The sequence below is a fragment of the Typopeltis vanoorti genome, chromosome 3 (genome assembly GCF_054136105.1).
Source record: "Typopeltis vanoorti isolate ZY-2024b chromosome 3, IOZ_Tvanoo_1.0, whole genome shotgun sequence".
Lineage (NCBI taxonomy): Eukaryota > Metazoa > Arthropoda > Arachnida > Uropygi > Thelyphonidae > Typopeltis > Typopeltis vanoorti.
In genome coordinates, this window is record NC_143551.1 from 59342394 (window position 1) to 59357172 (window position 14779).

Below are 14779 nucleotides of genomic sequence, written 5' to 3' on the forward strand. Positions count from 1 at the left end.
AAGCCAATAAGAATACAATTTGGTTCGCTAAATCCCAAATTGCCAGCCCATCCTCGTTCGTTCAGTATCCAAGTAGATACCCAACAGGGGGTGCACCACAAGAAGATGAGGATTAGACATTAGGTCAGAAACCCTGGTCGGTTCTCCACATTCCTTTAAACGCTATGTGGAGGTCTCCTCTTAGTTATACAGCTTTGACCCTTAAGCACCCCTTATTATTATTTATTTATTTATTTTTTTTTTTTTTGAAAATTAGAATAGATTTCTTATTACTTATGACAAAAAGTGATTAAAAATAATAAATAAATAAACAAGAACATGGATAATATCACCTTCATTCTTAGTGAAACCCAAACATAAGTAAATGTTTCAGACATTTACATAGTTTTTAGTGAAGATGCCAAATAAAATATGGAATAAAATAATCAGTATGGTGGTGAACTTCTTGAATAAAAGTATATGAAATATGTGAGAAAATTAAGGAGAATGCAGAACTAGTGGTATATAAGACTTCAATTTTAATTTATTGATCTGAGAATCGGTATTGGGGGCTGACAAAGATTAGATCAATGATAAAAGTTTAGAAGAGAATCATTGATATCAAGGTAACACCATAAACTTAGTCATATAATGCTATCACAGATAGTGTTCTATGTACCTGCCTACAAAAAGCTGTTAAGTTCTTGTATGCTTTTTGCCCAATATTTACATAATCCACAAACCATGCACTACATACCAGGTATTGCTCTTTTCAAGCTATCAGGTCTCCACTAAGAAATCTGTTTTTACCACATTAAGCATTGGTGGAAATTGTCTACCAGTGAAATGCATTCCCAAAAATCTGTGTTGCAGGGAAATTTTAATAAATATACTGTTTGTTGGAAAATATCAATATTATCCACTTTGTCAACCAATATCATATCAAATGTATTGCAGTTGGTATTGGTAAGTAATATGGCCTACACAAATATAATAGTCAGCACATGGTGATTATGCGAGAGTTGTCTGAAAAGTTTTCGGCCTCAACCATAGATGGTAACACTATCGGCAAGAGATTTTTTTTCTAAGTTGGTATGTCTGTTGTAAGCATCCATGTGAAATTACAAGTCATTCTATCAAGTAGTTTTTATACAGCCTTCTGAAGCAAAAGCGTTGTCTTAGTGTGGTTATAAAATTCTTTGTAAAAGAAGGTTTAATGCCAAATTTTATGAACACCAAATTCATTTGATGTTCATAATAGTTTACAGGCATGCTTCTCCTTCATTTTCGACAATTAAGAAAAGGGCTGCAGAGTTTAAACATGGCTGTACCAGCCTTGAAGATGATCCACGTGAAGGACGTCCAAAAAGTGTAACACCACCAGTAGTCATTGATCAAGTGCATGATATGGTATTGGATGACCGGCAAGTCAAAGTGCACGAAATTGCTGAGACTATAGGTATTTCAAAAGAACACGTAAGATATATTTTGCATGAAGAATTGCATATTAAAAAGCTTTGTGCAAGATGGGTGGCGTGCTTGCTCACAGCAGAACAAAAATGCATGCACATGAAAATCTCTGAACAGTGCTTGGAGCATTTTAACAAGAATAAAACTGATTTTGTGTGTCAATTTATTACTATGGATGAGACTTCGATTCACTATTATCCACCAGAATCCAAACAGCAATCAAAACAGTGGACAGAAGCCGGTTATTCAGTGCCAAAGACAAAATCGGTTCCATCAGCAGGAAAGGTCATGGTATTGGTGTTTTCAGATGCAGAAGGCATTTTGTTTATTAATTATCTTAAAAGAGTAAAACAATAACTGTGGAATATTATTCCAATCTTTTAATCAGACTAGACGAAAAAATTCATGAGAAAAGACCCGGTTTGCAGAAAAAAATAATCTTTCATTAGGACAATGCACCTGCCCACAAAGTTGTTTTGGCAATGGGAAAATTAAGGGATTTGCACTATGAATTGTTGGAACATCCACCCTATTCCCCAGATTTGGCTCCCTCTGACTTCTATCTCTTCCCAAAACTAAAACTCTTCCTCACTGGTTAGCGTTTTCTTTGAATCAAGAAGTGATTGCAGCTGTAGAGGGGTATTTTGTAGATCTTACTGAGAACCACTACAAGTACGGGATAATTGTGCTGGATCATTGCTGGAATGAACGTATTAATCTAGGAAGATTATGTTGAAAAATAAAAATAATGTTGAGATTATAAATTTGTTTTTTCATTGTTAGGCTGAGAACTTTCAGATCACCCTCGTATTTACATAACTTTCTGGCTAGGCAGAAAGTTATGTCATGTCAAGAAGCAAAGAAAGTTGCCTACATTGCATTCTTGTTTTTCAGAAGGTGGCAGTTACTAAAAGATCAAAAGGAACACAAACTCAATTGTTTATCTAACCATCCAATATTTCAGCATCTTTGAATTTTATGATCATGTGTTCTTCTTCAAATAGAAGAACATGCATCCCCTTTTTTGTACACATTTTTTAGACAAAAACTTTATCACTGAATATTATAATGAATTTACAGTATTTCAAATATAAAGTAATAAGTAGGTCTACTTTCAACAAATGCCTAATACGCAATCACATGTAGTTTGTATGCAATATTGTAGCAATGTGGATGTTTATCAGCCATAATTTGCCAAGGAATTTAGAGAAAATTTAACAGCAAAAATTTCTCACCGTTCACAACAACCATGGCAACAGTTGGAAAGTTTTTAAACGAACAGGAACACAGCTGTGATCGTCGACGACGGCGCATGCACATCCACTGAACTCTACGTAACTGGAATGCTCTCATGCACTGCAAGAAATAAACCGCGTAACTTGGAACAGAGAAAATTTCAAGAAATGAAAATAATAAAAAAACTGAGTATCGGCATATAAGACGCACCCTGTTTTTCAGACGTATTTTCAAAGAAAAAAGTGCATCTTATATGGCGGCAAATACGGTATTTATGATCTCATTCACGAAGCTGAAAAACAAACTGGTAAAATTGAACCAGATTGTGAAAAAATTGCCTCACATAAAGAAACTGCTGGACGTCTCCAAAAATAAAAAAAAAAACTTTTGTTTATGTTCAATTTAAAATAAGCACAAGAACTGATAACATCAGATAATGTAAACTGTTCTTCTAGAGAAAGAGATATAAATTGGTCTTCCATACTTAGCAAATCAGTTCCATTTATTTGCCACTGAGTTTCAAGTGTCCAGAGGATTTGTAATTGAAAGTGATCATTGCTTAGTTTTAAGCAAGGTTAAAAATGAGTTTCATTGAGAAGAACAATATGTAAGTAAGTTCTAAAATGAATTAAAGTTGAGCAGCTTTTACAGATGAACTCGAGACTCAATTACACAGACATAAGTTTCTTGATTACAGTTGCATGGGTATGTTATACAGTTGGCAATCTTTTCACTCTAAAATGCATGACCCTGCACTTCACCATATTAACTGGTATCTGCTCTTATTTGTTCATACCACTAGTCTATTAAAATCTTCCAAAATTGTAACATGTTGACCGACTATTTCTTCTGATCATTTCCTATATAATTAATGAACAAATTAAATAATAGTCACCCAGATGCAGAGCCCTGCAGCATGCCACTAGTCCCATGGACTAGTGGCATGCTGCAGGGACTTTCATTGTGAAATGAAAATTCTACTTGACTTTCATTGTGAAAAACTACTGTCTGGTATCTTTTCAACTACCCTAATATGCACATCACCAAAATTAATATATTGTTCACAGCTGTGGCAGGGAAGAACTACAAATAAATTACATGAGATCACATCTTGAAGTTAAGCATTGGCAATCTTATGTATATAGGAACAGAAGTAAGGAAGTTGATCTTGTTAGGCTATTCATAGCTCACAGTCATTGCACATATTTTCTGCTACTAATAGATCTACCTGTATGTGTGTGATAGCACTGTCTTACCATATATCATTGTGGAGTTCTATTTAATCTGGAGCAGCACTGTGTCTTATTCTGAACTTAATACACTCCAGTAGCATTTTATCAAAAATTCATGAACTTTTATTTTTAACAAGGATAGTTCATATGTATTCATACTCAGTGATGGTGTTTGGAAAGAGCTTGAAGAATTGCTGATCCATGATTGGCTAGAACCTTATTTTCAAGTAATAATATTTTAATTTCCAGTTTTTAGTGAAATGATTGGAAAGTAAAAAGATATTAAAATAAATACTTGTCTAAATTTGAAGTGATAAAAAGAAAATTCTGTTATTTGAATAGATACAGTATGTAAATTGAATTCAAGTATTAAAAAAAAATGATCCGTATAAAACAAATTTGTAAATAGATAGTATTACATCTTAGATTTAATAGACTTTCTCCCCCCCCCCCCCCATAGGTTCCTCAGTTTTCCTTTGCACGGTTAGCGGGAGCAGATGTTATGTTAGGAGTTGAAATGGCAAGTACTGGAGAAGTTGCTTGTTTTGGTGAAAATCGTTATGAAGCCTATTTGAAAGCCTTAATGAGTACAGGATTTTGCATTCCAAAACGATCTATACTCTTGTCAATTGGTAGCTATAAGGTAAGAAGTATATTTATATATACTATGGTTATACTATAATTATAAATAACTCACTGTTATGTGAGTACCTTATGATACTTTGTGCAGATGTTGGCAATTTAACTATTGCATTAGCTAGCCAGTAGCAAAGAATTATTGTTAATGTTGAGACCTTGGGAACATGTAACTATAATACATGGGTTGACTAGGCCTATCAGTTTTGTCAGCAAGAATATGGCATTCTGCTGAGATATTATATGAAGGCTATAAATGGATTTAAACAGCATAATAATTAATGAAGATTACACTTCAATATTGATAAACATTAAACAATAAATTACAGTACATCATCAGTGCATAGAAACAAGCAGATCAAAAACGGGAATACAGAGTACATACAGCAGTTGGTGGTTTACCAAATAAAAACTGTTGCCGTGTGCTAGAAAATATTTTTAAATATTATTAAAAACAATTTTTGATGGTTACATAAAATAAGAATCTCCCAAACTTTTGGGAGAGAGAGACAATTGTTCCAATTCAGATTTGGTCAATGTAAAAGGGCATCACAACTTTTTTTGAAAAGGCATCACAACTTTTTTCATATTTAAACCTGCTTCTATAAAGAAGATGAGCTTTATTCCACTGGATACTGTGTTTAGTATCAATACTATGTTGTACCAGACTTTTGAGGTTTCACATATTCAATATAATATTGCTGTTCATTAATTCTTTTTTCCACAAAATGGCCTGTCTGCCCAAACTTGTTACATTACATTCACAAGGTATCTGGTAAATGCCAGCTAATGATAGAGGTAACAGTTCGTCTTGTGTAGATGGCAACAGATGGGAAATTTTGTTGATAGGAAAATATGTGGGAATGAGATGATACTTCTAAATTCTATCAGTTGGTTCAGAGATGCCAGAAATATAAGAAATATAAAGGAACCAGAACTCTTCCCCTCCCCTCCCCCCAAAAAAAGTTTAGCAGATTCTTGTTTTATGTAACCATCAAAAATAGATTTTAATAATATTATTTATTAATATTAATTACGAGCATGTGGCAACAGTTTTTAATTGATAAACCACCAACTGCTGTATGTATCTTGTATTCCCATTTCTTTGATTTGCTTATTTCTACGCATTGATGAAGCACTATTATTTTCAGTACAAAATATCTGTACTTTCATTTCATTAAAGTTATTACTGTGGTTATCATGTAATTTATTGTTTATAGTCATGCCACAGGTGCCTTTTAAAGATTAGACTTCGATACTGATATTTTACTATAGTTACTGAAGCATTTTCAGGATATTATGGTCACAATGGGATCAGTAAATAATAGTAGAAAATTATTCATGAGCATGTTTAAGTGTTTTCTTGAGTTGAGATGTTTTGTGACTGCTGCTCTTATTGACAGCTTGAAGCAGTGTCTCTATCGCTTGGTCAGTAACAACAATACTCCTTGGTTGGAAAGGTTTGGGCTCATATCCTGTCTAGGAAGTATATTTTTAAGGGCTTCTCAACTGAAGGTTATTTAGCATGTCTTTTATGAGAGGTAGCAATTGTAAGAATTTTGCTACAATTCCTACAATTGTAGCAAAACCTGCAATTCGGGGTTTTTTCCCTGGAATTGCAGTTTTTTACATATCAGAAAGTACGCAAACCAAGTAGAGCACATGCAATCTGTCTGTCTGTAGAATGAAACACGAATTATCCAGGTGGAAAAACTACAATCTGCATGTGAAACTAGCAAACTCAACAACAATAAATAAACTGCTTTATTTTGATATATTATATTAAAGTGAAGTCTATCACTTTAGACTTCACTATGAACTCTCTAGAACAGGGGTCGGCAACCTTTTCAGATTTGCAGACCACATTCAACTTTTATTTGTAATAATCTGGCCTCAGGCATTTAATTAAGAGAAAATGGCGAGTGAAAAAAATACTCAAGTTATTAATTTTTATTAATCAGTCTTAAAAAAAACACAGAAATAATTTAAAGTATGAGATTACTAGATAAAGTGCAACATTCTCATAATGATGCCTGATATTATATTCTTTCATAACAGCAACAATTTTATGATAAATGAGACAAAGGGGCTTACCCCCATTTTCAAAAGAAGTACTTGCCGTTCCATTCATCATTAAACCTTTATCTGCAATTATATGTTTTCTTGAACCCATTTTTGTAATTATTTTTAACAAATATATATCCTCTGAAAATAAAAGTTTATGTTATTGAATTATATTCCATGGACCAGGGAATGCGACTGCAAAAGTGCCAAAATCTCTGTTGTTGTCGGATGAAGTCACCTTTCTTATCCCCACTCATGATGACTTGTGCCGAGTTGCACAGCGATATCACGAAGTATAGATATAAAATTATTTTTAATTTCTTATTCATATTATAAAATGTATTATTTAAATAATTCAACATACAAACCACATGCCATGTAAGTATTGTCAACCTTTTGTGGGCTGCATGCAGGCTGCTGGTTGCTGATTTTTAAGAAATTATTTTTAATAAATATATATCCTCTGAAAATAATAGTTGATGTTATTGAATTATATTAAAAGATGGACCAGAGAATGCGACTGCAAAAGTGCACCAAAATTTCTGTTGTTGTCGGATGAAGTCACCTTTCTTATCCCTATTCATGATGACTCGTGCCAAGTTGCATGGTGATATCACGAAATATAGATATAAAGTTATTTTTAATTTCTTATTCATATTATAAAATGTATTATTTAAATAATTCAATGTACGAACCACATGCCATGTACTGTCAGCCCTTTTGTGGGCTGCCAAAAATAAACGTTTGGACTGCTTGCAGGCGTCTGATTGCTAACCCCTGCTCTAGAACACAACCTTTACATGATAAACCCCCTTAATTCATTCATAATTATTCTTAATGGTATAACCAACAATAAGAGTAAAAAAAAAAACATTTATTAAACTCACTAATATTTTGCTGATTTTCTACCCAGCATCATCAGAGCACAGTGATAACTGACAGGGACACAGCACTAAACCAGGTAATTGTAGAAACAATTTAAATTGTAACTGACACCTAATGTCCTTATATAGCACCCTCTATGTGTCAGATAACTACCAAGTTCATTTTAGAGAAGTCTGGCTATTAGGTTTTAAAATGATAGTCTCCCAGATCTTTGGTAAATTAATGCAACCGTGCTTGTTGAGGTTGGGAGAGTGCTTCATAGCTGATGCGGATTCTAAGAATGCCCTCTCAGACCTGTAATGACGTCTATGTAATAGAGATGTTTTTCTCATTCTGATCCTATATAAAGGAGTAATCAGAGCATGGTCTGCCAATTCTGACTTGCCATGCAAATGATCTCAGATGTAATTTTTATGTTCTTCAAGATGAATGTTAACTGATCTACTAGTGTGTCCCAACTAGGGTAACTAGCAGGTACAAGGAACTTTACACTCCCAGATGTTCAAGAGGGTATAGTTGATATTTAGGAGAACATATTAAGCATCTAGTTGAATGAAAGTTTTGAAAGTGGCGGGGAGATCATATTTGCAGAGAACTTTGACTATTTTTTTTTTTTTTTTTCGTGTACCCTTAATATACACAATGGGAATGGTTTTACTGTGATCCTGTGTGTTTGGGTGTAAGCATGTAATATTTTATCTATTTTATATGGGCTGTAGCCATTGGCTGGAAATGTGTGGGAAGGTTAGCAAACTTATTTACAATGGCTGTGTCAATTGAACAAATAGATTTGGCTCAGTGAGTAACAATTTTAAGGATGCGATATTTATGGAAGGGGTGTTGGTGATTGTATATATAAACACCTATCATTATGAATGAGTTTTCTGTAGATAGAAAAGGGTAATGAGCCATATATAAAAGAGTAATAGGATGTTTGTCACCAGTGTATCTAAAAAGGGGGTACTATTAAACTGCTTCTTCTGTGGAGAAATTTATTTTTAGGAATTTGGCTGTGAAGATGTACAAAAAGATGTATCTGGATCATGGGGCCAAACACTGAATACCACATAGCACAGCGAAACTGTTGGTTTATGTGTGGATGTGTTGAGTGTTTGGTTTTCCAAATTCTCCATATAGAAATTTGCTTGGTTGGGAGGAACCTATAACAGTCTCATCTGTCTGCTCATATATTTTTCCTATCCACAGAATAGGAATTCAACAACATAATTGAATCTGAAAAATTCAATTATGTTATTGGGATGGGGTGGCTTAATAAGCTCAAGGGTCTCTGTCAAAAGTACATTAATACTTTTGGTACTGATTAATAATTAATAAATTTTCTATTAAAGTTTTACAATGTAAAGAATGTTTAATAGATGGAGAGTTGTCTGAAGGAGAGGAAAGTGATTTGGATAAATTTTTACCTAATTTGGAGATGGGGCTGTCTATGCTATATACTATTGAACAAAGGGAGTGTATTGGGTTTGTGAATTTTAGGGATCCCATATAACTGGGGTGGTTTAGCATACAGTTTAGCAAAGAAATTACATTTTTTTGTAATTTCTTTAGGCAAGGATGTAATTTCTTATTTTTTTTTTAAATAATTTGTATACTTTTTTTTATTTTGAGATTTTTTAGGATCCCAGTGTATGATCTGATAAACTGAGGAGTTTTTAAGAAGTTGATTCATTTTTCTGTTGTACTCTGCTTAGTTCATAATGACAATAGCATTTCCCTTATCAGCTTTAGTCACAATTTTATTCTTACTTAGTATTATAAGTGCTGATATTTCTTTTGGTGGAATGTTATTCTTGGCAGGTTTGGAATACTAACCACATCCAATTGAATGTTATTAGCCACTGTTGGTGTGAGTTCGTAGGTATCACATTCTAAGCTGGTCATAATTTTTAAGAATGGTACTTTTCTGGGTGTGATGGTGAAATAATGCCCAAAACTAAGTGCGTTAAGTGTGCCCTCTGAAAGGTGTTTTCGATGATAGATTTACTGCTATATGTTCTTGTCATTGTTGCAGTTGGGAACATCTCCACTGTTGAAGCACTCATATGGAGATTAGAATAGACCACAGTTCTGGATTGAGTATTTCTGAAAGTTCTTTGTGTAATGTGGTGATGGTGGCATTCATTTTTGACAACTGGATGTGAGGGCCACTGATCTGTTCAAGAATTTGTGATATACTTGCCCCTGTATAAATGTATTTGGCTTTTGCAGAATTAAGACTTCTTTTGGAATCTTCAACATTTGGAATGATATTTGTGTCCCAACATCTCTTAAGGAAGACCACCGATTTAGTTGTCTTGACAATTCAGTTTTCACTTTTCAAGTTGATGTGATTTATGTGTAATTTCTTGTATGTGTAGAATTTGAATATGTAATGAAAGGCTTAGGTGTTGTTCATTATTCATAATAATGCTTAACACTATCACCAACACAAGAGGGGGAAAATATACCTCTCTAATGTTTCACTGGTTTGTTACCCATCATCATCATCGGAGCACAATGATAACTGACAGACACACAGCACTAAACCAAGTAATTATAGAAACAGTTTAAATTGTAACTTAATGTCCTTACATGCTACCCTCTATGGGTCAGATAATTACAAAGCTAATTTAGAGAAGTGTGGCTATTAGGTCTTAAAAAGATAGTCTCCCAGAATCTATGGTAAATTAATAGTCATACTTGTTGAGGTCAGGAAAGTGCTTTATAGCTGATTCTGATTCTAAGAATAGCTTCTCAGACCTATAATTGACTTCTGTGTAAAATAGAAGTTACGATCATCATCATTGAATATGGTATCTGTGAACTTGCACTAATGAGGACTAACAACATTTGGTTGGATGTTGCTAGTAATTATTCTAATAAACTCAAACCTCCCAAGAATAACATTCCACCAAAAGAAATATCAGCGCTTAGAAAGTTATATAAGAATAAATAAATCATGACTAAAGCTGATAAGGGAAATGCTACTGCCACTATGAGCCAAGCAGAGTACAACAGAAATATGAATCGTCTTCTTAAAGACTCCTCCAATTATCAGATGTGGTGTGGATCCTACAAAATCCAAAGAAAAAAGGGTACAAATTATTTAGAAAAGCTATATCCTAACCTAAAGAAATTACCAAAATACTTAAATCTTATCATGTCAAACCACCCTAGATATATGGAGTCTCTAAAATTTACAAACCCAATACCCCCCCCCCCCCTTCATCCAGAAGTAAGTAAATAGTAAAGTAAATAGTATAGATAACCCTACCTACAAAGTGCCTAAACATTTATTCAAATCACTTTCCTCCCTTATAGGCTACTCATCCTCATCTCTTAAAAATTCTTTGCACCTTAAAATATTAATAGGAAATTTAACTTTGATAGATTCCGACATCATGTTTCATTTTGATGTCGGCTTACTTTTCACTAATGTACCTTTGACAGAGACCCTTGAACTGTCAAATATCCCCCCCCTCCACACACACACACACACACACACACACACACACACACACACACACACACACACACACACACACACATCCTCAACATAATTACAATTTTCAGGTTCATCATATATGCATATTATTGCCTGTGGGAAGGAAAAATATACGAGCAACTACATGGGACTGCCACTAGTTCTCCCCCCCCCCCCCCCCCACACACACACAGCAAACTTCTATGTGGAGTATTTTGAAAACCAAGCTCTTAATACAGCCAAACCAACAGTTTAGCTGTGCTACATTGTGTTTTCTGTTTAGCCTCATGGTCTGAACACATTAGATACATTTTGGGTGCATCTTCACAGCATCCTACAATAAACTTTTCCATTAAAAAAAAAAAGATGGTGATAATAGTCTCCCCTTTTTAGATACACTAGTGACTAGTGACATGTCTTCCTAATGGATTGTTATCTTTCTCTGTCTACAGAAAACACATTCATACTAGTAGGTATTTACATGAACAATCACACCGCTGCTCTTTCCAGCAGTATGGTATCCTCAAAGCTCTTATCCAAGCCTGGGCTATTTGCTCAAATGTCTCAGCCCTTGAAACTGAAACTGAGGGGCTTTCGCAACACACTTTTAGTCAATGGCTACAGCCCATATAAAATAGATAAAAATTACATGCACACCTTACACACAGGATCACAGCCAAACCATTTCCATTCTGAATATTAGGGTACCTCAAAAAAAAAAAAAAAAAAAGTAAAGTTCCTTGCAAGTATTGATCTCCATACTACTTTCAAACTTTTCATTGAACTAGGTACTTATGTTCTCCTAAGGATTGACTAAACCCTCTTGAACATCTGAAAGTGTATAAAGCTTCTTATGTGTGCAAGTTAGCCTACTTTGTGTAGACTGATAGATCAGTTAACATCTGCCTTGAAGAACATAAAAATTACATCTGAGATCATCTGTATGGCAAGTTGGAATTGGCAGACCATGCTCTGAATACTCCTTCATATAGGATTAGATTGAGAAAAAAATCTCTATTACATAGAAGTCATTACAGGTCTGAGAGGCTATTCTTAGAATTGGCATCAGCTATGAAGCACTCTCCCTACCTCAACAAGTATGGTTGCATTAATTTACCAAAGATCTGGGAGACTATCATTTTATGATATAATAGCCAGACTTCTTTAAATTAACGTAGTAGTTATCTGACCCACACAGTGCTAAGGACATTAGGTGTCACTTACAATTTAAATTGTTTCTACAATTATTTGGTTTAGTGTTGTGTGCCTGTCAGTTATCATAGTGCTCTGATGATGATGCTGGTTAGATAGCTGGCGAAATATTAGTGAGTTTAATAAATGTATTGTTTCCCATTTGGTGTTAGTTACACCGTTATACATTATTATGAATAATGAACACCTAAGCCTTCCTTTACGTATACTTTAATCATTAACTGATAAAAGCATACAAATAAGAGTAGATTTCACATACAAACTATATGTATGTGAAATCTACATATACAAAATATATGTATACATTTCATATACAAATAGGTGTAGTACAATTAAATATTTTATACTATTTTCAATTTCTTCATTTCATATTTATGAGCACTATTTCTTAATTGAGTTTTTTGGATTAACAAAAAATTGAAGCCCTTCCCAGAGAAAATAAAAAAGAATGAGTTGTTTCTATTGGAGTTTATCAATGTGGAAATTGAATTGCATTTTTAGGTGGATGCATTATAGAGATGCTGTAACTTGCTTGATCCTCTCTCTTTCTCACATTTGTCATTTGTATGCCAACATGTTAATCTGAGTGTTATCAAAGATCTGTGTGTTAAAGCTTAAGTTCTGAGAGGATGTAATGTTGGAGGTTTAATTGAGTATTGACAGCACTAGGAAAGAATTAAAAACTTTAATGCTTCCAATATTTAGTCTGTCACTGAGACATTTTCATGGAGCACAAACACTTGTAACACATACACAAGACATGACAATACTTAATGAAACACATGGGTTACTCCAATGTCCTGTGTAGGTGGTGCAACTTCTGTTGGCATTTGTAGGCAGCCTAGGATGTAAACTGGGACCTCTGTCAATTATTGTTTCCAAAATTTTGGGAATTTTTATGCATCCGTCTTTGTTTAGATCAGGTTGATTTCTGATTGTCACTGCAGATTCCAAAAACAGTCTTTCCTTTTTAAATTAACTATGGTGGAGCATAGTAGTTTTCTTCAAGAAGATCCTGTGAGTTGTGTCTGATATGTGGTCAAGGCCAGATTGACCATAATTGTGATTGCAGATGTAAGATTTGTCTTTATCTAAATGGACAGTGGCTGATCTATGTCTTTCTGAAGTAAGCCAACTTGCAAGAGGAGGGAGCTGATCTTTGGTAGAACAGATAAGGGTTGCACATTTCCAGTGGGACTTAAAAGCTGTGTAGAGGTTGGTCTTTTTTTTTAAAGACCTGGCTGTTTTTTCCAATGTGTCCTAGATGTAATGGATGCTGTTATGTCACAATAGACCAATTATTGTGACACAATAGCAGTAACTATTACATTATACAGAAACCCATGAATGATGGATGATGCAATGCAACAAAACGTCTAATGATAAACCAGTGAAAGTGAACATTTAACTGCTAAAAATGATATTTATGTAAGGTGATGTGGTTTCTATGAACAGGAGTGTATATATTTCCAGGTGGAGCAAACAATTCATTAAAAAATAATGCTCTGTCTGAAAAACACACGCATCCACACACATATTATACTGTGTGCATGCGTGTGTGTTTCAGGAGCATTATTTTCTAAGAGTGAAATTTTTTGCTCCGACCTGGAAATATATCTTTAGTGAAACAAATAAATTGTTCCAGTATGGATAGATTAAAATAAAAAAATAAAATTCTATCCAGGATTATTAATTCTTGTGATTAGGGGGGGGAAAGTTCCTTTTGAATTGTTCAGAAAGGAACATTTTATTTTGGTTCAAAACCATTTCAACACCTAAGAATAGCTTTCGTTCTAATTTTCAATAAAAAAATCAAAAATTAATCGAAGCTACATTAACTTCTCCATACAGGCTAATAAGGAATCCACGAAAAACAAATACTCATTCCTTATATTTTTCTTTATTTCTCAAATGCAATCATTTACACCTCTCACTTATGTTCTTATATCCATTCCTTTCCCCCCCCCCCCCACACACACGTCAGTGTTTCTCTCTCTATGTGTATTCTCTTTCTCGTGTCCATCAGCTGTTCATTTCAATCACATTCTTGTTTTTGCTGCTAAATGGGAAAACTATTTCCACTAGTATATTTTAATTAAGTAACACTATAAATTAAGGGGATGTTATTTAGATAAAAAACTGTTTGGCTTTTTTTTTAAGTAACACTATCTTGCATAAACAAAAAAATCACAAATATATTTCTTTTAAGTACTATCACAGAAAAAGAATAATTATACAGCTAACATAGAAATTAAAGGTAAGGATGTTTTGAGATGTGAGAACAATTACTTTGTGAAAAATCATGATCTTGAATATGAACTTGATAGAGCAGTCAAATAATAATGGCAAATATTTGTTGTATTTCTGCTCAGGACATGGACTGGTTATTACTAACACCATGTTCCAACATAAAAATGTGCACAAATTCACATGGAGAGAAGAGGTAAGGAATAAGAAAAGTCTCATTGACTATGTCATTGTTGATAGTGATGTTTTCTCCCTGGTGCAGGACACCAGAGTGTTCAGAGGATTTGAAATTGGAAGTGATCACTATTTAGTCTTGAGCAGGATAAAATTGAAT

The 14779-nt window shown here is 34.0% G+C and overlaps 1 protein-coding gene across 1 annotated transcript in view; it reads left to right on the plus strand.

The window, feature by feature from the left end:
- The window catches only part of r (carbamoyl-phosphate synthetase 2, aspartate transcarbamylase, and dihydroorotase rudimentary), a 489668-nt gene that overhangs the window by 307907 nt on the left and 166982 nt on the right, over positions 1-14779 (plus strand). The window contains exon 24 of the mRNA XM_090390424.1: positions 4378-4560. Coding sequence (XP_090246550.1) covers positions 4378-4560 — 183 coding nt within the window. The remainder of the gene's footprint in view (positions 1-4377; positions 4561-14779) is intronic.